Source organism: Nuphar pumila, chromosome 7 (genome assembly GCF_984573655.1).
Source record: "Nuphar pumila chromosome 7, dmNupPumi1.hap1.1, whole genome shotgun sequence".
Lineage (NCBI taxonomy): Eukaryota > Viridiplantae > Streptophyta > Magnoliopsida > Nymphaeales > Nymphaeaceae > Nuphar > Nuphar pumila.
This window is the reverse complement of record NC_143255.1, coordinates 2,667,620-2,694,889: the sequence shown is the minus strand read 5'-3', so window position 1 is coordinate 2,694,889 and position 27,270 is coordinate 2,667,620. Positions and strand designations below refer to the sequence as shown.

At 37.4% G+C, this 27,270-nt stretch overlaps 1 protein-coding gene across 2 annotated transcripts; it reads right to left on the bottom strand.

The window, feature by feature from the left end:
- Positions 1–1,606: 1,606 nt before the first annotated feature.
- LOC149830845 (uncharacterized protein At4g14342-like) lies at positions 1,607–16,244 on the bottom strand. Of its 2 annotated transcripts, none has more exons than XM_090011886.1 (6): positions 16,126–16,244; positions 15,973–16,020; positions 4,379–4,471; positions 4,203–4,288; positions 3,997–4,120; positions 1,607–1,939 (listed from the first exon to the last, which is right to left on the bottom strand). In XM_090011886.1, exons 3-6 carry the CDS (start codon positions 4,382–4,384, stop codon positions 1,892–1,894), a joined length of 264 nt encoding a protein of 87 aa, XP_089868012.1. In that variant the 5' UTR covers positions 4,385–4,471; positions 15,973–16,020; positions 16,126–16,244; the 3' UTR covers positions 1,607–1,891. The 2 variants fall into 2 exon arrangements, with proteins under 2 accessions (XP_089868012.1, XP_089868013.1); XM_090011887.1 differs by having other exon boundaries at positions 15,977–16,020.
- Positions 16,245–27,270: the final 11,026 nt, after the last annotated feature.

Here is a 27,270-nt window from a genome sequence, read left to right as displayed (position 1 = left end):
CTGCAACTCTTTTATCATCCTTCGCTTCCTGTAAAATAAACTATGATGGGACCAGAATCGATCCATCTAGATGTCCAAACAGATCTTGGCTTCTTATGAAAGGAACAATTTGCCTCTTTCAAGACAAAAAATTGGTGTGTGTAAGCTTTTTAGAAACAAGCTGACTCAGAAATTTTGAAGAGAGTTCCGCGTAGGAAGAAGAATTCATTGATTAAAGAAGAGTGAATTCAGATCAAACAAAGAGAGAGTAAGACTAATTCAGTCAAGTACTAATGTGCAGCAATAAACTTCAAATTCAGCCAAAAACCAGGAATAAAATTTTTGCAAACGTGCCTTTTTTTTTAATTAAAAAGGCATGTCTCTAGATACAATCTGATCCCTGCGATCAGACCTGCTAACACAGAAAAGCCGCTGCCAATATTTAAAATGACTGAATATTCGTGAAAACGTTGAAAAACAATAATGAATGTTCCAACGATAACAAGATGTCGACACAAAAGATTATTCCAGAACAGTCGACAGATGAAAAAAGCTAGAATCTGGTTTGATACCAGAATAAACAAGATTTTTTAGATTGAGATTTTTCAAAAAACACGAAAACAGATTTGACGTCAAAATAATATGGACTTTAGATAGAATGCTTGGCGTCAAAGAATAATTTATGTTATTTTGAAAGAAGAAATCTAAAAGAGAACAGAACGACGAGAAATGATGAAGAAAAGAAGATTTAGATTGAATAAGAATAAGGGGGGAGAGAGTTTCTGACTAGAAGATCAAAATTCAGATCTCTATGGGCATACCTTTTGAAAGAAATCCACAGCCTTGCGCTCTGATACCATGAAATAAATTCGTATATCAGATATATGAAAGCCACCACAATACCTTTCAGCAGGAAGTAGAGAGAAGGAGAAAGAGAGAGAGGGAGATGCGCAAAACGGCAGCCACACTACAATGGGTGTACCCTAATCCTTTCATATATGACTTGATATACAATGGGATTAAAATACAGACAAATTACAAGTATGCCATTACACAATATAAAACACAATTATAATTTTAGATGATACACGGATCTGGATCCAATCCAGACCCAAACACGCTAAAACACGTCTTATCACTTATCACAATAATTGCGATAAAAGAATGTGATATTCTAAAAAATAGTTGATACTTTTAACTATCATGTTTTTTGGGTATAATGTCGGCTCTCTGAAATATTTTCAAGATATATGTGATATTTGTAACTGCAGATAGATCTGTCTTCAAAAGCAAACTGGCAAGTGGATCATGTTTGACATGTTTTGTTTATTATTTTTGTCTCATGAAGTTGACTAACAAGACGCTTCAGGTTGTTTCTAAAACATGTCTAACTTCAAGAATTATAGGCCATTGATTTTTCGCCCTTTCGGATTGAAGTGAACATGTTGGCAATAAATCGAACGTTATAGCACAATAATTGAACTAGGCCAAACATATCTGTAAGGTTAAATCTAGCATTTGGTGGCTACATCCAAGAGAGAGCTGCAGTTCTGTACAACCTGCAGAAGTAATTTGTGAAACTGCAGTTACTGTCCCGGTCATTGCAGCAACAAAATTGCTTAAACACTAATTCACAAACTTAAAAACACACTATATTCCCCAAACAGTTAAGCTAAAGTGCTACATAATTGGAAGTAAAAAGACATTACAAGTTCATGTGGTCCCTGCTCAAAGACATCCTTAAAAAAAAAGGCGAAAACAGAGTTGCTACTAGCACTTCAGATGAGTGCTAAAGCACGAAGTCTAACAACCTACACAGCCAGATATAATATGCTAGATGAACAGTACATGTGTAACCACCCTGAAATGTGCCTGCTTCAAGCGACCATCAGCCAAACAAAATCCCAGCATCTCAATCTTCTTCTCTTTCAGGAGGCAGACCACAGGGCAGCAACATTTTCTGCCAAAATGAGAAGCAATATTAAGAGGCACAGCACACAAATGCATGGACATGCTCTCTCATTATGTAAGCTGAACCAAGATACAAGACTTCAGTTACAAAATGATTTAAAAGATCCTTGTACAGAAAATTCAGAAAGATTTGTTCGTTGATCAAAACATGACTCTTCATGTCCAAAGGCCAAAAAGAATTCGAAATTGAGATTATCTTGGATTGATGAAAAGGAGTCCCATATGATCACATTCACATTGACACTCATAGACATAGAGTGGAAACCTTAACAGGGTACAAGTGGTGTATTTACCCCATATATAGATTATCCCATTAGATTCTGCAAATCTTCACTGGATTTAACACAACTCGTAGGGGGGGAAATTATGAAGCCTTCTCAGCATGAATTTTTTTTCTAGTACATGAGCACCAATGTATCAAATATTACCATGTGGAAAAAGGAAAATCTTAGATAGTTGTCCATATCAAGTATAGGAGTTTCTTTCTCAGTATGGTTGAACCTAACATGATGAGTGGACCTGGAAGTGTGCAAAGTGGGTGAGACCCTTAGCAAGTTGGGCTGGTGCTACTCTCTCTTGGGCTAGGACCTCTGGTTTTGGACCTGGTCCAGGTCTAACTTATCTTATATTGACAGATACAAGCAGCAAGGACTTCTATTGAAATGTTAGAGTTTGGAATCTGTGTCGAGGTCCAGAAGGGTCCCTCTTGGTGGAATCCATCTGGACCACCTTAATAGACCTAGGGTGTGCGTCAGGCCACCCGTCGTATATGGGCTGTCTGACCTAAATCCCACACCATAGCAAACAGAAAACTCAGTAAGTTTAATCAAGCTTTGTCCACCTTACTCCAGTCCCATCTCCTTTTGATTTCCCCGCTAGAACCACCAATCACCTCTTCTACAATTTCTACTATATAATAGAACCGAAACCAATCTTCCCTGACCCTACATATACAAAGCATACAACAACTTGTGAAGAACTATAGAACCAACATTTATGGCCTGTGATCCAATTTCATCATTCTTGGCAAACAGTGGCTATTCTTACGTACGGCAGTGTACCCTTGAATCTCTTTGATACTTTAATGATTAAATCTTGACAGTGCTGACTTAGTAGCTTCACATGAAACAAGGGAAGACCCAAATACTTCAAGGGAAAAGACCCCTACATCATCCAAGTTTGAATCACCGGATTTGCGCAAGTTCTTGAAAAGAGTAATATTAAAGGTAACAGCATATTTTGTATTATTCAAATTTCTTGTAAACAGTATGTTTCTCAAATAATCCTTTTTGGCAAAACAACCATTCTATCAGTCCTTGGATATGGCCTACTTGAAGATTTATAGTTTATTTTTATGAGTTTAACACCACCATCTATTGTGTGATCTTTTCTATTTCTTAAATCAAGTACATCTCACATTTCCAGCCACAAGAAAAGGTCATTTATCCAATCAAACACAACACAGTTGCTAAAATGGTCTTCTTTTGTGTCCTTTACAAGTAACTAACTGCTGTATCACTCATCTGAGGACCGGTTTTGCTCAGCAGCATGATATCCAAGTAGTCATAGAAGATATACTAAGTAAATGAAGTAGGGCAGGAAACAACCAGGTTTAATTCAACAAGGTTTAATGCATAAACTAGGCATTCTGTTCTCAAGTAAACACATATACAGTTCAACTAATGTCTTTCATGTCCATCAAGCTCATCAAAGTTTTCACATATCAAGGAGTTCCAAGTATCTCCTGCTTTTTTTCTGCCCACTGTGTTCCTCAAAGATAACAACTGGCCAATAAAAAAATTATAGTTTACTTTCTCAAGATAGATTATCTTTTGAAAAAAAAATGTTTATCATAATTCACATATTAATCATGATTTCTTGTTAATTGATTGCAACAGGATGGTGTACATATTTAGAAATCCATGAAAAAGAAAAGCAAATTCTGGATTTATTCAGACTGAATATAATTTTTAATTTGCTTCTTCATGCAGCAATCATATAAATCTACTTAACACCAGTTAAAAAAACTCAGATTGCAAAGAATACCTGCATGAAGTTGTAGCGCTCTCTCCCTATCGATTCATTTTCAGCAATTCCAAAATAGGCTAAGACAGGATAATGGCCAATATATGATGCATAACTGTCACGTTGGATGTTCACAGCCCATTCACTGCAAATGAAAAACTCAGGTCATCTTCCCACATTCAAAAGGGAGAAAAAAGGTTGCCATTTTGAATTGTTTGAAGACTCACAATCTGCTTAAATCTGCATGGCCAGTTCCAACATATTTTGCTTGAAGGTGCTCAAGTTGAGAGTTGATATTGAATCTGTCACTGGCCTATCCAAATGACAAGACAATGTGGTCACAAGTGAACCACAGATTGAAAATGAAACAGATAAGAACAGTAGAATATTAATTGCAATTTACCTGCATGATTACCAGATGACACTTTCCTAACCAAGAAGATTCAAGAAACAGCCACTGCCTTTGTGTTGACCTGCCTCAGCTAACAGAATCAACCTGAGAAAGCAGAAAAAATATGTATATGAGAATTGAGAATATTGTATGACTAACACGTAACCACCACCTGTCTACAAGAACAATCAGCAGAAGAAAAGTATGAATTTCTACAGTATGAAGAGCAAGCATTTATAAAACAAAAGACAATGCACGATTTGGTAAAGAGTCTCAGCATTTGAAGGCAAGAGCTTGAAAAGCTAGTGGAAAGCCCTTTCCAAGACCATGCGATTTTGTGTTTTCAGGATTACGCGAGTCTGAATAGCTCCTTGCCATCTTTGGATTCAAAATAGTCATTAACTTTAGATGCAGTACACAATGATAGCAGTAGAAACTGAAGAATGGTGATGTGAGTTAGCTTTGATGTTGGGACAACCTAAGGCTAAGTATCCAAGAGTTGTCTTCAAAATAAAAAAAAATCAACAAATAAATAAATAACAAACTAGATAAGATGGTTTGAACAAAGAAAGCCCAGTGACAACAAATATCTTTACACTGATCCAGAATGTCTCTTTCATATAAAAGTACGGTATCAACAGCTCCATTTAATTTAGAGAAGTTATGCAGAGGTTGAAAGTTGAAACCTCTTGTCATAACTGATATTTTTGCTTGATTTCCATAGACCATAAAAAAATCCTGACATTTATCACTATAACTTCGAAAATCTCACAATTTCTAATATATCTTCATATTTTTTTTATTTTTATATGTTATTATTTTTAATACTTTGCATTCTTTTAGGCCTTTTGTCATTTATACAAGAGGCAAAAGATAGTGTGAGGAAAACTCTAAACTTTAGATTTGTCAAAGCATGATATCATGGGGTTCTAGACGGGTGGTTAGGGTTCCATTTCCATGGGCGTCAGCCACTTGCATATAAGAAGGGGAAAGGACATTATGTCCCTTGCTCATGCTGAAGCAAGGCGACTCCCTGGGGGCAAGGGGTGCACCACGATTAAAATGTCGGAGAAGTGACCGTAGGTACGGCAGGCATAGCCAGCGTGACCAGGTCTCTGATCCCGGGGGTGGTTTCCCCGTTCCTCATGGAAAAAACAAAAAAAACAATGTCACGGACTTATTTCTCAAACTCATTTGAAAATATAGCATGATTTTCTTTAGGCCCCATTTGGGTGACAGGCTGAAAACCTATGTTACATGGAAACCTGATTTCCTAAAAAAGCTAGGGCAAGACTTGGTTTCTCAAAGACCCTGAAAACCTGGTTTTGTAGTTCTGATGACAGCATGTTAACCTTTACCTGAAAATTGTTGTTTGGATGATGATGAACCTAATTTCGTAATTTTTTTTACCAGAATACCATATAACAATTACCTTTCAACCAACTTCGATAATTTTTTATACAATATACAATTAAACTCCGCCTGTGTATAACTGTTTAGTTATACACTGCCGGTCCCAAGCCCGGATAAAGGAGGAGGGTTGTGGTAGGCCTGTGACAGCCAGCATAAAAACTTAGTCATACCTTATGAATATGAACCAATATGAGAATTTCGTTGGGGTGTTCCCTACTGAGCGACGCGCTGTACTCTATAGGCTCGGAGGCAGTGATAAATGGGCAAGGGTTGCTAGGTCGTCACCCGGAAGCGACGCGTCACACCGGCGCCCGGGTGTGGTGTCAAATAGGCAAGGGTTCCCTCACTTTGTTGGACGGGTGGGGGTAAAGAAGTTAGTCCAAGACCATAAAATTAGGTTAGCCACTTGGAACATAGGATCTTTAACTGGTAAGTTGGTAGAGTTAGTAGATGTTATGTGTAGGAGAAATATTGATATTTTATGTCTACAACAGACCAAATGGGTAGGTGAGAAAGCAAAAGTGATAGAACCTTGGGGATATAAGATTTGGTATACAGGAATAAATAGGAATAAGAATGGAGTAGGGATTGTTATGAGTCGTAAGTTTATAGATAATGTAGTTGAGGTCCGTAGGAAGGGTGATAGGATTTTACTTATTAAATTAGTATTAGGTACGAATATTATTAATATTATTAGTGTCTATGCACCTCAAGTAGGTTTAGATGATTCCATTAAGTGTCAATTTTGGGAAGATTTAGATGGAGTAGTACAAGGGATATCTTATGGAGAAAGGTTTTTCATCGACGGTGACCTTAATCAGCATGTAGGCATTAGTAGGGATGTATTTAAGAGTATCCATGGAGGCTATGGTATAGGAGAAAGAAACGAAAGTGGAGAAAGGATTTTAGATTTTGGTTTGTCCTATGATATGATCTTAGCAAACACTTGGTTTAGGAAGAGGGAGTCTCATCTAGTAACATTTAAAAGTGGGGTTAATACGAGTCAGATAGATTTTTTCCTACTTAGAAAGAGAGATAGGGGTTGTTGCATCGATTGTAAGGTTATACCGAGAGAAAGTGTAGCTACACAACATAGAGTCTTAATTTTAGATCTTAGAATTAGACAATGCCGCAAAATGGATAAACATAGGATAGATCCTAGAATTAAGTGGTGGGCACTGAAAGGAGCTAAACAAGGAATGTTTGTAGAGCGGGTAGTTAAGGAAGTTGATTGGTGTCTCGAGGAGGATTCAGAATCTATGTGGAATAAGATAGTGGTTGGCATGAGAAAGGTGGCTAAGGAGGTATTGGGTGAGTCTAAAGGCGGTGCACCGCTAGGTAAGGATACATCATGGTGGAACGAGGATGTCAAATTAGCTATTAAGGTTAAAAGAGAATGTTATAGAAATCTAAGTAAAAATCGTGATAATGAGAATTTGGAGAAGTATATGATAGCAAAGAAAGAAGCTAAAAAAGTAGTTCGGAACGCGAGAGATAAGGCATATAAGGAGGTTTATGACAAGTTGGATACCAAAGAGGGCGAGAAGGATATTTATAGGCTTGCAAAGATGAGAGATAGGAAATCGAGGGATCTGGGTATGGTTAGATGTATCAAAGATGAAACACAAAGGGTTTTAGTCAAAGATGAGGAGATTAAGGAGAGATGGAAAGATTATTTTGATAAGCTATTTAATGAAAGTCATGCTCAGGATCTTGGGGACTTTTCCATTCCTTTTCATGAGATGAATCGTGACTTCATGCGCAAGATTCAAAAGAAAGAAATTGCAGAGGCTTTGAAGAAAATGAAATCAAGAAGGGCAGTTGACCCAGATGGTATTGTGAAATTGTCTACGAAGAGACAATACATAAACAAGCATAAAAACCTTATAAAAGAAGTGCACGAAAGCACTCTCACAACACTTGAACAAAATACACAAAAAGTGTATAAATAATAAACATGCAATAATGCATGTATCTCAATATATAAAAGCAAATGCTTGAGACTCTCAAGCTTAAGAAAATACAAAGGGGGAACACCCCTATTTATACAAGAAGGAAGGAGGCAAGAGGGGGCTCCCCAAAGGAGTCATTGGGGAGCTCCCAACGGTCACAATTGTGACCGTTGGGGGCTCCCCAACGACTCTATTGGGGAGACCCCCAATGCACTTTTTGAGAGTGCAAAAAAGAAAAAATAAAAATTAAAAGAATTACAAAAATAATGGAAAAATTACAGCATATTCCAAATGGAATATGCGCAAAATGTAAAATGACAAAAATACCCTTTCGGGTAAAAAAAGATAAAAATGTATAAATATATATACTTATATATAGAGATACGTATACATATAAAATATGTATACGTATCTCTATGTATATAAGTATATATATTTATACTTACAATATTGATTTTGAGTGTACATTTTAACACCCCCCCTCAAACTTACGGTGTGATAACCGCAAGTTTGTCCAGAAGGAAATGAAATCTAGGCGAACAAAGAGCTTTTGTGAAGAAGTCCGCAAGTTGATACTCAGACGTCACGTATGGTAGATCAATGACCTTCTTCAAGTATTCTTCTCTGACATAATGGCAGTCCATCTCTATATGCTTTGTTCGCTCGTGAAAGGTGTGATTTTTGGCAATATAGATTGCACTTTTATTGTCACAACACAACTTTGTTGGTTCTCGGATAGGTACTCCCATATCTTCCAAAAGTTGTTGAATCCATACAATTTCCATGGTAGTGGATGCCATGGCTCTGTATTCGGCTTCAGTGGATGACAAAGAGACTTTCTGTTGCTTTTTACATCGCCATGAAATCAAAGATTCACCTAGAAAAACACAAAAACCAGTGGTGGAGTGACGGTTACTAGGGTCACCTCCCCAATCTGAGTCAGTATAAGCAAGTAATTTTAAATCAGAAGAAGAAGATAGAAATACTCCCTTATTTATTGTGCCCTTTAAGTATCTGACGATGCGAAGAACAGCACTCATATGAACGGTTGTGGGAGCGTGCTGAAACTGACTGGCGATGTGTATAGCATGTGATAAGTCAAGTCTAGTAATACTAAGATACATTAACGAACCTACCAGCTGCCTGTAAGGGGTAGGATCGGTTAAAGGAACACCATCGTCAATTTTCATTTTTGCTCCCACAACTTCAGGAGTTTCGCATACTTTGTCATCAGAAATCCCGGATCTGTCAATAATCTCACAAGCAAGTTTAGACTGAGATAAAAAATAACCACGTTGCGAATAAGCAACCTCAATTCCAAGAAAATATGTCAGAAAACCCAAGTCTGACATCTCAAATTTTGAAGTCAAGACGGACTTAATACCCTTGACTCCTTGAACATCATCACCTGTAATTAACATATCATCAACATAGAGCAATAATATTACAATCCCTGCTTTAGATTTCTTAGTAAATAGAGCAGTGTCAGTATAGCATGAGAAGAAACCATTTTCCAACATTACACTGGTAAATCTATCATACCAGGCTTTGGGAGCCTGTTTCAATCCATAAAGAGCCTTTCGAAGACGAAGAACTTTATTTTCAGGAATCTTCATGCCTGGTGGGGCATCCATATATACTTCTTCGTTAAGATCACCATTTAAAAAGGCATTTTTCACATCCATTTGAAAAATGTTCCAATTTTTAATAGATGCAATAGTAATGAGACATCTAACTGTAACCATTCGGGCTACAGGAGCAAAAGTTTCTTCATAATCAATTCCATACTCTTGCCCATACCCTTTTGCAATTAAGCGAGCTTTATACCTTTCAAGGGATCCGTCACTCTTAGTTTTAACCTTAAAAACTCATCGACAACCTATAGTTTTCTTTCCTATGGGTAGAGTTTCGAAATCCCAAGTTTCAGCCCTTTTAAGAGCATTAAGTTCATTTTGCATAGCTTCTTGCCATTCTATACATTTTTTAGCTTCTTCAAAGTTTCTAGGTTCAAAATAAGAATGAATGGCACTAAGACAAGTCCTATATCGGGGTGAAAAGGAATCAAAGGAGACAAAACGAGTTGGAGGTCTCCTATTTCGCTCAGATCTACGGTGATCGAGAACAGGAACAAGTTCACTATATTGATCAATAGCACTTCTAAAGGTGTCTTGGTTTCTACGTGAGTATGTTATTGGATCACTTGAACTCCTGCCTTCTTGTTGGTTATGCTCTTCGACATTACCCTCAATGTCCTCATCATAGTTTGATGATACATCATCATCACTAGATACATCATCATTACTAGACAATAAGTCAAAAAGGAAGGAATAATCAAAATTTTCTTGTTGCAAAACATTTTTTTCAAATCCACTTTCATTTTCCAAAAAAGTTACATTTCTAGAGACATATAACTTATCTTCTCGAAGATCATAACACCGAAATCCCTTTTGAGTTTCAGAATAGCCAAGAAAAGCGCAGGGGATAGCCTTGGGAGAGAGTTTGTCATTCTTATCCGTAAGTATGAAACACTTACACCCGAAGACTCGTAATCTATTATAATCTGGTTCAAGTTTATATAAAATCTCAAAAGGGGATATTTTTCCTAATAATCTAGAAGGCAAACGATTTATCAGATAAACAGAAGCAAGAGCAGCTTCAGCCCAAAAATTTTTTGGTATGTTTTGGGAAATAAGAAGGGTTCTAGTGGTCTCAATAATATGTCTATGTTTTCTTTCGGCCAACCCATTCTGTTGGGGGGTTTTAGGACAAGATCTTTGGTGAATGATTCCTTGATCTTCAAGATATATTTTAAATTGGTTGGAGAGATATTCTCCTCCAGAATCACTTCTAAAAATCTTTATGTTACTATTAAATTGATTCTTGATCATCGAATGGAAAGTTCTAAAGCATGAAAAGACTTCATGTTTGAATTTAAGAAAAAAGATCCATGAATATCTAGAGAAATCATCCACAAAAATAACATAATAAGAAAAACCTCTTTTTGAGACAACAGGTGCCGGTCCCCAAACATCGGAATGAACAATTTCAAAGGGTTTTGATGAGAACATAGTTCTTTGCTCAAAAGGTAAACTTTTCATTTTTCCGAGAATACAGTCATTACAAGAAAAAGAACTTTTACATAGGTCTTTTGCAAAATGTAAGTAAGACAACTTGGTGATATTAGGATGACCAAGTCTTTTGTGCCACATGTTTATATCTTTGTTACGGGCAACATTACAAAAAGATTTTGGAACTCGAAGAGATTCCATGTAGTATAAATCGCCTTTTCTAAAGCCTTCCCCAATCAATTTCCCGGACAGGCGATCCTGTATTAAACATTTATCACATGAAAATTTAATATCACAACCATGATCCGAGAGTTGAGAAACAGAAAGAAGATTTAAATTAAGTTTAGGTATAAATCTAATTTTTGGAATAAAAAAATCTTGAGTTTCAAAATTACCTATTCCTTTAATTTCAAGAGAAGTTCCATCCGCAGTGGAAACAAAGGATGGAGAAGCATTTTTTGAATAATCGGAAAGTGAAAACATGTTTGGGGACATATGAAAGGATGCACCTGAGTCCAAAAGCCAAGGGACTTTACCTGGAATGGAAGAAGTAGACACGGCGGCACCGGATGTAGCTCCCTTGAGAAGAGGTTGAAGGGCTTCCATTATTTGGTTCAACGAGAGTGACCCACTTGATGATGCCTCTTCCTTTTGTGGTGCGCCGGTGGTGGCCATAGCTAAGAGCTTCTTCCATTTGGGACATACCGGCTTGATATGCCCCGGTTCTTTACAAAAGTGACATATAGTCTTGCTATAGTCCCGCTTCCCTCTTTGTCCACCATCTCCTCCTTGATTTTGGAATTTAAAGTGAGGAGGACGATAGGTCTTTACATTATTTCCGGGTCTTGATACGGCATTAACCTCATTATTTTCTTCATAATTACAAGGAACCATAAGAACACTTGGTCCTTGTTTACATAAATTCATACGAGTCTCCTCACCACTTAATTTGGTGAGAACATCTTCAAGAGAGGGAGGAGTAAATGAGGATAGAAGTGATGACCTTATTTGCTCAAATTCCGGTCTCAACCCATTCAAAAAATTGAAGAAACGATCTTCTTCAAGTTGCTTGTGGCGGAGTTCAATTGCCTCTCCACTCCATTTTGGTTCAAGCATAGAGAGCTCATCCCAAATAGAGGAAAGATCGGCAAAATATTCCCTAATAGACATTTCACCTTGAGTAAGGGAGAGGGCCTTCTTTTGAAGGTAATACTTATGAGATAGGTCTCTTGATGTATACATCTTCTCGAGATAATGCCAAGCTTCCGATGCCTTTTTGAATTTGATAATGTTGGCATTAATCTTCGTTTCGACGGATGCGAAGAACCAAGAAAGAATCTTGAAATTCTTCATTTCCCATTCGTCGTGTTTCTTTGAGTATTCTTCAAGAGCTTTGATCCTTTCCTCTCCCTCAAGAATCTTGATTTCACTTCCGTCCATTATGGTTATCTTGGGTTCCGGTTCCGGAATTGTTCCTTGCACATAACCCCACAATCCTTTTCCTTTTATGTGGGCCTCCATATTCCCGGCCCAAATATGATAGTTGGACCCATTCAACTTGAAGCCAAGGGCAAAGTGAGACTCTTTCTCACCCATTAAGACGTAGAGAGAAGAAGAAAAAAGGCGTACCAATACGATGTTTCCACTTCTTCTTAGCACAAGATCCTTCTAAAATATTTGAGAAGCAAGATCCACCACTTCAATCTCAAAAAAATCTGAAGGCACGGTTTTCGAGGCACTCGAACAAAGGCGGATCTCACGATCTCCAATCAACAACCGAGCTCTGATACCATGTGAAATTGTCTACGAAGAGACAATACATAAACAAGCATAAAAACCTTATAAAAGAAGTGCACGAAAGCACTCTCACAACACTTGAACAAAATACACAAAAAGTGTATAAATAATAAACATGCAATAATGCATGTATCTCAATATATAAAAGCAAATGCTTGAGACTCTCAAGCTTAAGAAAATACAAAGGGGGAACACCCCTATTTATACAAGAAGGAAGGAGGCAAGAGGGGGCTCCCCAAAGGAGTCGTTGGGGAGCTCCCAACGGTCACAATTGTGACCGTTGGGGGCTCCCCAACGACTCTATTGGGGAGACCCCCAATGCACTTTTTGAGAGTGCAAAAAAGAAAAAATAAAAATTAAAAGAATTACAAAAATAATGGAAAAATTACAGCATATTCCAAATGGAATATGCGCAAAATGTAAAATGACAAAAATACCCTTTCGGGTAAAAAAAGATAAAAATGTATAAATATATATACTTATATATAGAGATACGTATACATATAAAATATGTATACGTATCTCTATGTATATAAGTATATATATTTATACTTACAATATTGATTTTGAGTGTACATTTTAACAGGTATACCTATCGAGGCTTGGAAATGCTTGGGAGAGAAAGGTTTAGAATGGTTGACAAATCTTTTTAACAAGATTTGGCGGGCAAATAAGATGCCTAATGAGTGGAGGAAGAGTACTTTTGTGCCTCTATATAAGAATAAGGGTGATATACAAGATTGCACAAACTATCGTGGTATAAAACTCATGAGTCATATTATGAAACTTTGGGAGAGGGTGATTGAGTCTAGGTTGAGGAAGATTGTCATGATATCGGAGAATCAATTTGGTTTTATGCCTGAAAGATCAACTATGGAAGTTATACATCTTCTTAGACAACTTATTGAGAGAAATAAAGAGAGGAACAAAGATTCGCATATGGTTTTTATTGATTTGGAGAAGGCTTACGATAGAGTACCTAGGGACGTTCTCTGGTGGACAATGATGAAGAAAGGTGTTTCTCTCAAGTACATTAGTATAATTAAAGATATGTATGAAGGAGTAGTAACCAATGTTCACACTTGTGGAGGGGTGACAACCAATTTTCCTATAACGGTTGGGTTACATCAAGGATCTGCTTTAAGCCCTTTCCTATTTGCTATAGTGATGGATGAGCTTACGAGATCAATTCAAGAAAATGTGCCGTGGTGTATGTTGTTTGCTGATGATATTGTTTTGATTGATGAGTCTAGAGTTGTGGTTAATGCTAAGTTAGAATTATGGAGACAGACATTGGAAGCAAGAGGTTTTAAATTGAGTAAGAGTAAGACAAAATACATGGAATGTCGATTTAGTAAGCAACGAAGTAGTGATGGGAGTGTAGTGAAGCTTGTTGAGCAAGAAATACAGGTGGATGATTCTTTCAAATATTTGGGATCTATCATTCAAAAGTATGGAGAAATTGATGGAGATGTAAATCATAGGATAAAGGTTGGGTGGATGAAATGGAAGAGTGCAACTGGAGTGTTGTGCGATCGTAGAATGCCATTGCGGTTGAAGGGAAAGTTTTATAGGATGACTATTAGGCCCGCTTTACTATATAGTACGGAATGTTGGGCTGCCAAGAGACATCATATTCAAAAAATCAGTGTAGCTGAGATGTGTATGCTGAGATGGATGTTTGGAAATACAATAAAAGATAAGATTCGGAACGAGGAGATACGTAAGAAGGTCGGCGTTGCACCCATTGAAAATAAGATGAGAGAGAATCGTTTACGGTGGTTTGGACATATTCGACGAAGGCCTAATGATGCTCCAGTTAGAAGGATGGAGAAATGGGAAAATATATTAGTTAAAAGAGGTCGGGGTAGGCCTAGGAAGACATGGATGGAGGTGATAAGAAAGGATATGAATGCTTTGAACCTCACCGAGGACATGGCATTGAATAGAAATGAATGGAGGAGAAGGATTCATGTGGAAGACCCAGAATGATTTTCTTTGTTGGTTCATATCGCCGACCCCAATTGTTTTGGGATGAAGACGTAGTTGTTGTTGTTGTTGTTGTTGTAAACATACGCCTTTTCCTTTTTTCTCAATCTCTTTCATACACACATACGCATAAAAGAAATGTGATTTTCAAAGTTCAAAAGAGAAAAAAAGAAAGGTCCTTCACAAAAGATAGCCAAGTTCATCATGTCATTCACCCATTGTTTCACTCACGAAAAAATAAAACACATTCATTTGAGCATCTTCTGCACCCACAGAAGGATCCATGTTATCCCCACATGAAACATGAAAATTGCATATGGGGACAGCATCAAATTAATAAGACCAGTCTATTGTCATCTAGAATTAGCATTTGAAGATGACCACGGAAGATTATGTAATCATTCTAGAATAATCAAAATCTCTAAACAAATACGCCATTTCTGGTTTTCAACGCAACTTACAACCTATGTAGAGGTAAGTAAAACGCCTAGGCTTTTGCCGACTTGGCACCAACTAAGGCGCTTAGTTGGCGACTAAGCTGCCTCCGCCTAAGCAGGACAGTTTAGCCATTTATTATTCTTATATATATTATTATTTTTTGTATATATATAATTATATATACTTGTGTGTGTTTGTGTGATTTGTTATGTGAAATCATGAAAACATGCTTTGTTATTATATATATATATATATATATATGTGTGTGTGTGTGTGTGTGGGTGTGTGCTACTTTGCTTTTGAGATTTTTTCTGTGAAACAATGAAAGCATGCACAGTTAATTTGAATTGATTATGTATATATGTGTGTTTGTTTCTATGATTTTTTTTTCTATAAACTTCTGAAAGCATATGTCATATGTTATTTTTATATGTATGTGTTATTGTGCTTTTATGAAAGGTTAAAAGCATATTTTGTTGATTATACTCAATATGTTATGAATAAATAATATATATATAGATATAGATATATAGATATATAGATATATAGATATATATTTGTGTCTGTCCAATTATATATGTATATTCTGGTAATGTATATTAATATATTTTGTAAAATCATGTGTAATATGAGTAAAAGAATTAAATATATTTTTATGTATATTTTGTATACTTTTTTATATTTCAATAGGGCACCGACTTTCTCGACTAATCTTTTTAGAGGTCTACCGACTAGCCACCACCGCCTAACCCTTTTGACTACATAGCTTTACAACATAAAGAAGCAACGAAAAGGAACAACAATCGAAACAACTGATGATGCATAGTGTATGAGAAGAACATGCACATGAGTGAATCGATGAAAGATAATCACAATAACGAAAATCCCTTAAAATTTGGGGAAAGGCGCTGCCGCTATCCCCTTTTCTGACCAGCGAGAGAGAGTATACCTACGCCGGAGACGCCGTTGCCGGTCGGAGGATGCCGGACGCCAGAAACTGGTCGGAGGAGAAGAGAGAGGAAGGAATAAAACAACAAACGGTGTTTGGGTGGGTGGGTGAAAATTGAAAAACCAGAAGGAGAGAGAGAGAGAGAGAGTATACCTACGCCGGAGAGGCCGGTGCCGGTCGGAGGATGCCGGACGCCGGGAACTGGTCGGAGGAGAAGAGATAAAGGAATAAACCAACAAATGGTGGGTGGGTGAAAAATTAAAAACCCCACCTTTAAGTCGGATTTATTTTTTATATTTATAGGGAGAAACCGCTCGAAAGACCAGAGACCTAGACGCGCTGGCTCTGCCTGCGGTACTTACCATTAGGCTGTCAACGGGTCGGAGTTTGGTTGTGACCCAGGTAAAACCAAATTTGGATCAGAGTATGGTATTGGGTAAAGACCCGGGTCTACTATAAGAAAAATCATACCTGAATCCAACAAAAACTACATGAATCAGACCCAGACCATACCTGGTAAAATAATAACTTTTATCATTTTTACATTGAAAATTTTCGGGTCTTAATTGAAACTCAGGCTGAGTCGTATAAAATTTCACAAACTATACCCGGGTTCATGTATTAATTGCACTTTCGGGTCATCTTAATTGGGTCTTCTTGTTTGTCACCATACCCAAACCTTATAGGGTTTGGTCCGGGTCAGTTTCAAGAAAACCCGACCCATTGACACCCTTACTTATCATCACTGTTCTGGTAGCCTAAAACTCCGAGGGCTTACCCTTGCCCACCATGCTTCATCTTGCACAATGAATGACGCTCATGGGATTTGAACCTAAATTGCCTGCCTAGGCCCCATCCCACTACGCCAAACTAGGGGTGGCAAAACCTGACACGACCCGCCAACCCGCCTCTTAGGCGGGTCGGGTTTGGAAAAAATGAACCCGTTTAATAAACGGGTCGACCTGCCTAACCTGTTTATTAAACGGGTCGGGTTCGTGTTAGGGGTATGCCAACCCGCCAACCCGGCTGACCCGTTTAATAAACAGGTTAGGTGGGTGGGTCAACCCACCAAGCCGACCTGACCCGCCAAGCCGACCCGACCCGCCAACCTGACCCGCCAACCTGACCCGCGAACCTGAGAACCCGTTTACCCGACCCAACCCATTTATTAAATGGGTTGGCGGGTCATGTCGGGTTACCCGTTTATTAAACGGGCCGCGTTCGTGTTTGCCACAGCCGACCCGTTTAATAAACTGGTCGGGTTTGGGTTGAGGTATGTTGACCCGCCAACCTGTCGGGTCGACCCGCCAACCCGACACGATTGCCACCCCTACGCCAAACCCCTTTAGAGCAAGTCAGATTTTTCAAAACCCCAATTTAAGACCCTGGAGTGATCCAAATCATGGTGACAAACGTTTTTATCGGAAATTTCTCGTTTTCCAAAAACTTGTGAGAAATTGAAAAAAAAAATCATAAATCTCGCATTTTTTCGGCAAAATATCGGCAATAAAAAAATAAATTTTAAAAAATAAAAATTTCATAAATCTCGCATTTTAAGGCTAATGTTGGCAGTGAGTGGTCACCCTCATCTTTTGGTCCTCTGAGCATGGCAGCTAGCATGTTGCCCTTCCAGCTACGCCTTTTTTCGTTCTTTCCTTTCATTTCTTTTTTCGAAAGTTGCCATTTTTGGTTCAGATTCATCGTGTCTCTCCTCCCTCGGACATGACCATCGGCCTTCTCCACTGGGGCTTCCTCCTCTCTGAGCAATGATCGATCCTCTCTTTTGGTCGTTTGTTGAAGGTTGTTATCTTGTGCTCCAGCCTGCATCACCTCTAGCGAGTCCAAAGTCATCCCTTCCACTGCGGCCTGCTCCTCCCTAATGTCCCCATGCACAGATGACCTCCCATGGCTGGACTGCTCTTCATCCTTCCTCGTGACTAAAGGTTGGTCGAACTTCGAAACCGCCTGGAAGCGGTTCGCCAGTTTCTTCCTCTGCTGGTCTTGTCGCTATTTTGGGGGTTTGTGGGTCACCGTGACCTTATCACCATCGCATTTGGGGTTTTCTTCGGGCACCACCAAGCGCAACCAGCATCGATCCGATGCATGAGAAATGACTCTGCAGAGGCTGTTGTATCTATTACTCGTCTCGTAGAGAACAGCCGGGCACCACCAGGCGCAACCAGCGTTTAAATCATGATGAATTTCATAAATATCGCGTTTAAATCGCGGTATTTATGTTTTTTCATAAATCTCGCGATATTTTGAAAATCTAGCGAGAAATTTCCGTTTTAAACTTTCAGGCAATTTTTTGCGATATTATCGCGAGATTTTCATAAATCTCACGATATTTTTCACAGTGATCCAAACATGAAGACTCGATTTAAGGCGGTGATCAGGTTTGGAGTAACACCAAAAATTTGGTCTGCGATCAGGTTCTGACATCAACCAAACAGGGCTAATTAATGGATTGGTGCCAATCAGACATCTGACCCGATCCATTATCGTCCACAAGTACAAAAATCGTGGGTCCGCTCCATTTCGTGTTGGCCGCAAACCTATGTAACGTCGGCAACAATTTAAAGATGCTTCATTTTATCGTGATATTTTGAAAAGCTATTACGTTCTTGGAAAACATCATGATATTTGGAAAATGTTGTCTATTTTGAAAAGTTTGTGCACGCGATGAAATGGTGTCTATGTTTTCCCACAGTTTTACATATTTTACATGTTTTAGTTTTTCAAAGATGCATATAAAGGTTTTATTTATCGTGAGATTTTCGTTGCCATGGTTTACACAACATGTCAGTGAATAGATTGTTATTCGATATCCAACCCGAATCCAATTCCAATTAGTCGGAATGACCGGATTGTTGGGTTTGAGATTTTACTACCAAATTTGTTAGATATTCTACTGAATAGATTTCTGAATCTGATTACATGTAAAAAATAGGAATCAATATTGATCTTCTTCATTCGAATTTGAATCCCAATCCCAATTCAAATAGGCAATCTCCTATTAGCTTGGATTCAATAAAGGTACATCCGATCCAAATCCGAACTGATTATCGGCCTGCGTGATTCGTGAATTGTGACACTACCACTAAGGAGGGATGCATTCCCTTCGCGCCCTCTTCGAAAGGCTAAATGCCCGAAGAGAATTTTTTTTGGCAGTTTTGTTTCCCTGATCTGTAAATTTGATGTTTATACAACGAGTTATCAAGATTTTCCTGATCCAAATGAATAAAATTACATGATAAATGTGCATGTGTTATCATTCTTAGCATTGTGATCAAATTCAAAAGCCTGGTGATTCTTTGATTTTAGCTCTTCCCCATAAATTTTATTTTGCTTTCATTGAATTTTGGAAATTACTTTTGCTTCATTGTGATTTCATGGACTCAGTGTCATTAATGGATGTTCTCACCCAAGATGGTAGAAACGTTTCATCTTATCTCTTACATTAAGTCATAATGATTGAATTATTTTTCCAGTATTTTTGAATTGTGGATCTGGGTTCTCTATACCTATGGGATGAGTGAGCACCATCAAATGTGAGTGATATCTCATCAATTACTAACTTCATGTAATTCATTTATAAATGAGAATGAGAATGTTTGCCTTTCTTCTCAAAAAAAAGTTGTGGATGTGTGTTGTATTGATGTATTAGCTAATAGAATTCATTGGAATTCTTTCATGTGACCTTGTATGAAACATCTATGTTTTCGGCCTTTTGATTAACTAATAACTAATCTTTGTCGCCCAATTTTATTTGAGATGGGAGGAGTTGGTAGACACATTGCATTAGGTTTTGTTGATCCGATTATGGTTGTGTTTTTCTTTAATTGTTGATTCAAGTTATATTGGGTTGTGTTGAGAATGAGCATATAATAGTTGGTGCAAACCTTGCTTCTAAGCTCTATGTAGATTATAGAATTTGAAGTCTTGAGTGATTCAATCTAATTTTATTTGAGTGGTTCGAGAGTTGTCTTGGGTTTTTTAGATTGTTTACATGGACGAACTTGGAATCAAGTTGAAACATTGCATTGTGATCTTGCCTGATATATCTGTAATTTCTGGTAATTTTTAGAAGTCAAGTAGGCAAAACATTGTGGTTCAATTTTAATAGAAAGAATTGCATTTGCTTGTGCCAATCCATATGATTGGATTTGTTTTGTATGATTAAGACTTGTTGATTTGGCTTTTGTTAGGTTTTGTTGGTGGATTAGATTAGGGATGAAGTACAAACAAGCATTTGAATGGTTGTAGACCAACGTCTTTAGGTGAATCTTGGGTTTCCTTAAAATGAAAAATGAGTGGGCTGTCTTTGTAGTCCCATTATAGGTAATTACTCATAAGTGATATCAATTGGTTTTATCTTGATTGAGATACTCTTGCCCAAGTAGGGTGCTTATGATGAGCTTAATTTGTCAGTTATGATTGGTAACTGGTAGGGGTTTGCCTAACCCTAACTTGCAAAAAAAAAATAGCCCCACTTCACTTGAAATGTAAGAACAAAATTAGTGACCGAAATTGGAGCATCAATGCATGTTGCATTCAGTGACCAATTTCATACAAATAAATATGATAAATAGGGCAAGTTGAATTTCTCCAATCTTGCTTGTGACTATTGCTTAGAATATGTAATGTCATGTTTAAGAATATTTGTGATCTAAACCATCACTTAAGATCAAATTTGGTGCGCAATGAAACTATGGAAGGCATTTAGTGCCAAGAATGAACAAAAGAGAAATAACATATCTTGGTGATAGTTGTCAATTTCATCAAACTTATAATAAATGTTTGCATTTACTTCATCCATGAGCCTACATTCATTGGTTCCAAAATTGTTTATGTGCTTTTACTTTAATTTATAAACTAATAATTCATTGTTTATAGGTGGTTATGAGTTTATATCATGTCTATTTTCATCATGACATTGAAATCATTGAGAAATTGCTTTATATTATGAAGATGCTATATTAATGTTAATAAAACAAGTGGAGAAAATTATGTTGCAATTCACGTTGAAAATTGATCAATTGCAAATCAAACCATGCAATTGGAGTTTTCATCTTATTTGAATCTTGAATGTCAAACCGGGTCACCCAATGGGTTGGACTCAGATCCAAATGTCCAACATTCTTCCACTTGACCCATTGACACTAAAAGTATATTAAATCGAGGTTTATACCATTATTTTGATTTAATTCTTTATGTGGGTTTACATGTTACTTTTTATCACAAGTATGAATCAAATGAGTCATGGAGATGAACACTTTTTTATGAAATGTCATATTCCCATGTACTACACTACAATTCACCTTCAGTGCTTAAGCATGTTAAAATTACATTTATTAATAGGTTGGTCTCTTTACTTATTCTATTGGTCATTTAATATTGTTATTCTGTTATTCTCTCTAACCCATATGAGAGATCATTTATGCAAAATCAATAATATACAAAGTCATAGAGAATCAAATTCATATACAAAAATGTGATCACTTAATGTATTGTCATACATCAGAAGGAATAAAAAAGACCCATCCCCTTTACATGTTGAGAATACAATCTCGATGCTAGCCAGTAAGGAGATCCACAGTCATTTTTTCATTCCAATTGTATCAATACATACCAGATGATTCTCAGTTGTTTCTTTAACAGCAAAATATTTTAACTCCATATTCTGACACGATGTTGAGCTTTTGTTATTTGAAAAGGACACGACTGCTTCATTATCACAAAAGATCTTTAGTGGTCTCTCAATAGAGTCCACAATACCAAGACTTATAATGAAGTTTCTTATCCAAATGGTTTGTGACGAAGTTTTGTATAGAACAATAAATTCTGCATCCATTATATGAGTAACAATGGTAGACTGCTTTCCACTTCTCCATGAGACAACACTACCCACTAGTAGGAAAATATATTCAGTAGTGGATTTTCTACTGTCAATACACCCTCCTAAGTCTGAATCAGAGTATCCAACGACCTCTAGGTAGTCAGTTTTTCCTATAGGTCAACATATAGTCTTTTGTTCTTTGTAAATAGCGCATGACCTTCTTTGCTGCCTTCCAGTGCGCAATGTCTGAATTTGACTGATATCTATCAAGCATTCATACAGCAAATGCTATATCAGGTCGAGTGCAGGTCTGCGCGTACTGCAAACTCCCAACTGCTAAAGCATATGGAACAACATCCATCTGAGCCTTCACAATATCATCTTGAGGACAGTCCTTTAAGCTCAATTTATCTCTTTTCACTATAGGTGTTGAACCAGGAGAATAATTCTCCATCCCATATCTTTTAAGAACCTTAATGATATAGGATTTCTGAGAGAGGCCAATGACACCCTTAGTTCTGTTACGACGGATCTCGATTCTAAGAACATAAGTGGCCTCACCCATGTCTTTCATATCGAAATGAAAGAAAAAAAATCTTTTGTTTCATGTAATAGACTAAAATCATTAGTTACAAGAAGAATATCATCAACATATAAAACCAAAATTATGAACTTACTCTCACTAGTCTTAATAGAAATATACTGATCAACAATGTTTTCAGTGAATCCAAAGTTCATAATTACCTTATTGAACTTCTTATACCACTGGCGAGAGACCTGTTTAAGTCGATAAATTGACTTATTCAATTTGCAAACTAAGTTATTCGAGTCATCTATACTGAAATCAGGAGGTTGTTGCATGTATACCTTCTCATCCAGGTCCCCATTCAGAAAGGTAGTTTTTGCATCCATTTGATGTAGCTCTAAATTAAAATGAGCTACGAGGGCCATGATTATCCTCAATTACTTCTTAGTTGAGACGGGAGAAAAAGTCTCATTATAATCAATACTTTCTATCTGTGTGAAACCTTTTGCAACAAGCCTAGCCTTGTACCTCTCCACATGACCTTTAGAGTCTGTTTTGGTCTTATGAACTCATTTACAACTAATAGGTCTAACTCCATCAGGTTGAGATATAAGATCCCACACTTGATTCTTAGCCATAGAGTCAAGCTCTTCTTTCATGGCATTGATCCAATGTGTTGATCTTTCACTTTCAATGGCTTCTGCAAATATGAAGGGATTTTCATCAATGTCTATAAAATCATTTGACGCTTGTAAATACACCACATAGTTCGAATGGATAGCAAATTTTCTGATTCTGGTGGACCTTCATACAAGTGCTACAAGTGGTTCAAAATGAGCCTATGTATCATGTTGTTATTATATATCCTCATCAACAATCGGATCTAGTTGGGATTGATGTTCATTGACCAGACTTTCTCTTACATTATTCGAAGGGACAATGATAGGAAAAATTGGGTCTTTAACCTTAATAGGTGTGAAACCTGAATCCTCATTTCCTCAAAATCAATATTTTGTGACGCATCTATCTCAACAGAACCATTTTCAAGAAATATTGTTTTATCTGTTTCCACTATCTGTGGTGTATGAGATGAACAATAAAACTTAAAGTCATTTGACCTTGCTAGATAACCAATAAAGAAACCAGTAGTTGTCCTAGGATCAAAAGCTTTTATATGTGGGTTATACAATTTAACATCTGTCGGATATCCCCATATGTGCATATATGACAAAGAGGGTTTCCTACCTATCCATAACTTGTAAGGAGTCTTTTAAACAACCTTCGTAGGAACCTTATTCAAAATATGCAATGTCATCTTAATAGCTTTACTCCAGAAGGTCAAAGGAAGGTTTGAGTGATTCAACATCGCTCGGACTATTTCTTTAAGCGTACGGTTTCTCCTTTCAGCTACATCATTCTAGTAAGCATTATCATGCATGGTATATTGAAGTACAATGCCTTTCTCTTTTAGAAATTACGCTAATGACCCTTCCTTTTGTCCCATCTTAGTGAAACGACCATAATATTCGTCACCTCTATCAGACCTGATAACCTTAATAACTTCATCGGTTTGTTTCTCTACTTCTTTCTTGAAGTTCTTAAAAACCTGAAAGACTTTTGATTTTTTAAATAATAAGTAGAGATACATATACCGTGAGTAATCGTCTATAAAGGTGAAAAAATACTTTTTACCCGTATAACACGATGAAAAAGTGTCGCACACATCCGTATGCACTATTTTTAATTTTTCATTGCTGTATTTGAAATCTTTCTTATACGTGTTAGACTGCTTAACCTTTATGCAGTCAACACATGGCTCTATATTCATAAAATCAAGGTATCCAAGGATTTCCTCTTTCACGAGTCTTTGGACTCTCTCTTTCGAGATATGTCCTAACTTTCGATGCCAAAGCAGATAGGATTGATCATCCTTTAGGTCACATTTATTCTCAATCATTGTGTTATCAATGGAGTAAGATTTTCGAATTTGGAATTTGGAATTTAGTTTTTAATCGATACAAACCATCACACATATATGCAAAACTTATATTCATTGAATTTTTCATAATAATAAGTTTGGAATTTTCAAATTTAAATACAAATCCAAACTTATCAAGTTTTGAAATTGAAATCAGGTTCCGACTATAGGATAAAACATAGAATTTTTGACCAAATTCAATATGAATCCCGGCTCCAACACAATTCTGCAGGCCCAACATTCTTGACATGTGAACGTATCCTATTTTCAAAAAAGATGTTTTTTTTATCCTCTGTTGGTTCCCTCTTGTTCAGAAATGTCTGCAAAGTGTTTGTAATGTGTATCGTGGCACCAGAAACAATCCACCAACTATGCAATGAAACATGGATTAAATTACACTCATGAGAAACGAATGCCTTATTACCTTTATTTTCGAGCCACTTATGCTTCAAATAACTCACCTTCTTATGCCCCTTCTTCTTGCAGAAGAAACACTTTATAGAAGAGCCTCCTGACTGAGATTTAGCTTTTGCCTGAGAGTTTGAACTCTTCCTAGTGGCTTTCTTCTGATTCTTCTTCTTGAATGAGCTTTTCTTTAGCCTTGACCTCTGTTTATTCTTATGAGAGATCATATGTGTACTTGGCACCTTCTCGCTCTTCAATCTCTCCTCTTCTTCAACACACTTTGTTAAGATGTCATTAAAGGACTACTCATCATTATGTGTGTTGTAGAAGATTTTAAAGGTTTCATACTTAATAGGTAACAAAGTTAATATTAGATGGACCATGAAGGAGTCAGAGATAGTGAACTTCATGTCATTCAACTGAGTCACAATATTTCTCATTTCCAAAATGTGCTGTCAGATGTGACTATCACCAGAATATTTTATAGACACTAATTTGGACATGAGTGTACTGGCCTTTGCTTTATTAGAAGTGACGAATTGAGCTTCAATGGCTCCCAGAAATTCTTTCACTGTCTTGTAGTGAGGAATGTCACCTCGAATATTCTTAGCCACCTGAGATTGCAAAAGCAACAAGCTAAGTCTGTTTGAGCGCTCCCACTTCTCAGAGGTAGCCTTCTGATCGGTTGTACTCTACTCTGTAAGAGTGGGAGGTTCGTCAATTCTAAGGGTCAGATCTAAATCTATATAGCCTAAAGTGAATAACATGATTTCTTTCCAATCTGAAAAGTTAGATCTGTCTAAAAGGGGAATACTACTAGAACTGTCAATAAGGAAGAAACCTGATACAACAAGGAAAGAAAATGGAAAGACATTACTATTATTGCTCAGACGAGACTCGTGTTGAAAAGGTAAAAGTGAGACCTTTTATTTTTACCTTTTCTAAGACAAGCATAGTTGGGTCATTATTGTTTCACTTTGGTGGAAATGACAATACTCATAGTTGCTCAATCTCTTTAATTCTCAAGGAATTAACTTCAGTTGGTGAAACTAGCAGATCATGTATCTAGAGGTAATTCAGCATTGTACCTTTGGGTACAAACATGCTTCATGTGTTGGAAAACACTTCTATTATAACACCCTGTGTGAATTTGAAACACAACGACCTACCTTTGGGTAGAATCGATGTTTCATAATTTCACACACTATCATAATAACGAATCTTAATATGGTTTAAAGAATTCTTAATCAACGCGACTTAAATCACTTTGGTGATTACATGAATCGGTCAATCAAGATCTTTAAGCGAAAAAACTATTCGTATTATGGAGCGCGCCCATGCACACAATTTAATGCATGTATATTCATGACATAATACAAGTTCATGCTTCAACTAATATACATAAACTAACTTTCATGAATTTAGTCATAATTCATGCTTTAAACCATCATGCACAACTTAACCAACATAAAACATATGAATTAACATGCATAAGTCATGCATTATTTAGAATAAACACTTTATAAAACATGAAAAATAATAAAAGCATGCTTATATGGGTAAAATTTGGGGTCCTCAAGTAGGAACCGGTCTAAAAACACCCTAAACCGGTCTAAAATAGCCTCGAGTCGGTCATCTAAGGGTCTGAACCGGTTCTAAACCGATATCAAATATAAATAAAAGTTCATAAAACCCTATAATCGTATGCCAAAATCCCTGTATCTTTATATATTTATAAAAATAGGGTCTTAGCATCTCGGAACCAGTGAAAAACTGAAAGGAACCAGTCAAAAATGGCTCTGAATCGGTCTCGAAAAAGGCCAAATCAGTTCCTGATCCGGTTCAGGCCAAATAGTGCTTGGATCCTGCAGTAGCATGGATCCAATCCAATCCAAATAGGACCCGGTCTAATCTGAACTGGACTCGGGTTTGACCCAATCTGAACTGGATCCAGATCTAACCTGATCCGAAATGGACCCGGGTCAGACCCCTTGGTCCTGATCCAGCAGATCATGCCCAGACTAGGATCCTGAATGAATTTGGGTCCAGACCTGGGTCAGAGCCTACCCGATAAGTAATGGCAGACCCGTTTGGGTTGCCTTTTAAAAATCAACTTTCTATTTATGTGAAAACAGAAACTGAAAGTCGTCGCTCTGAAGATAGGGAGAAGACGAGCAACCGACATCGGTGAGGCTGACAGTGATGGCAAACAACGCCGTCGAAGAGAAAGCTTCCCTACGTCATCGAACGGTGATCGACCGAATGACCCGCCGATGATGGCGGCCAACACGACACCCATCTGTCTCCGACGACATCAAATCCCCTCCGACCTTCGATTCAGAGAATGTCACCGACGAGGATGCCGGTGACTCGGTGACCCAACGACGAACTCACCCCCGATGATAGGTAAGGGTTACTATTTTTTTATGGATCTGCCATCGGAACAACCGGTAAATCGGTGATGTTGTCGGGCAGTCAACGACTTCGACAAGGCCGCCATTGCCCCTTCACCACCCCAACGAAAAGCCACTGGCCGAAATCCCCAGCCCG

What these genes read in the sequence shown, in the direction of transcription:
- LOC149830845 (XM_090011886.1), bottom strand. An exon ending in CATGCAGATTTAAGCAGATT is followed by an intron (nt 4,121 to 4,202) that starts GTGAGTCTTCAA and finishes TTTCATTTGCAG; the next exon opens with TGAATGGGCTGTGAACATCC. An exon ending in AGCGCTACAACTTCATGCAG is followed by an intron (nt 1,940 to 3,996) that starts GTATTCTTTGCA and finishes TCATTTTGGCAG; the next exon opens with AAAATGTTGCTGCCCTGTGG.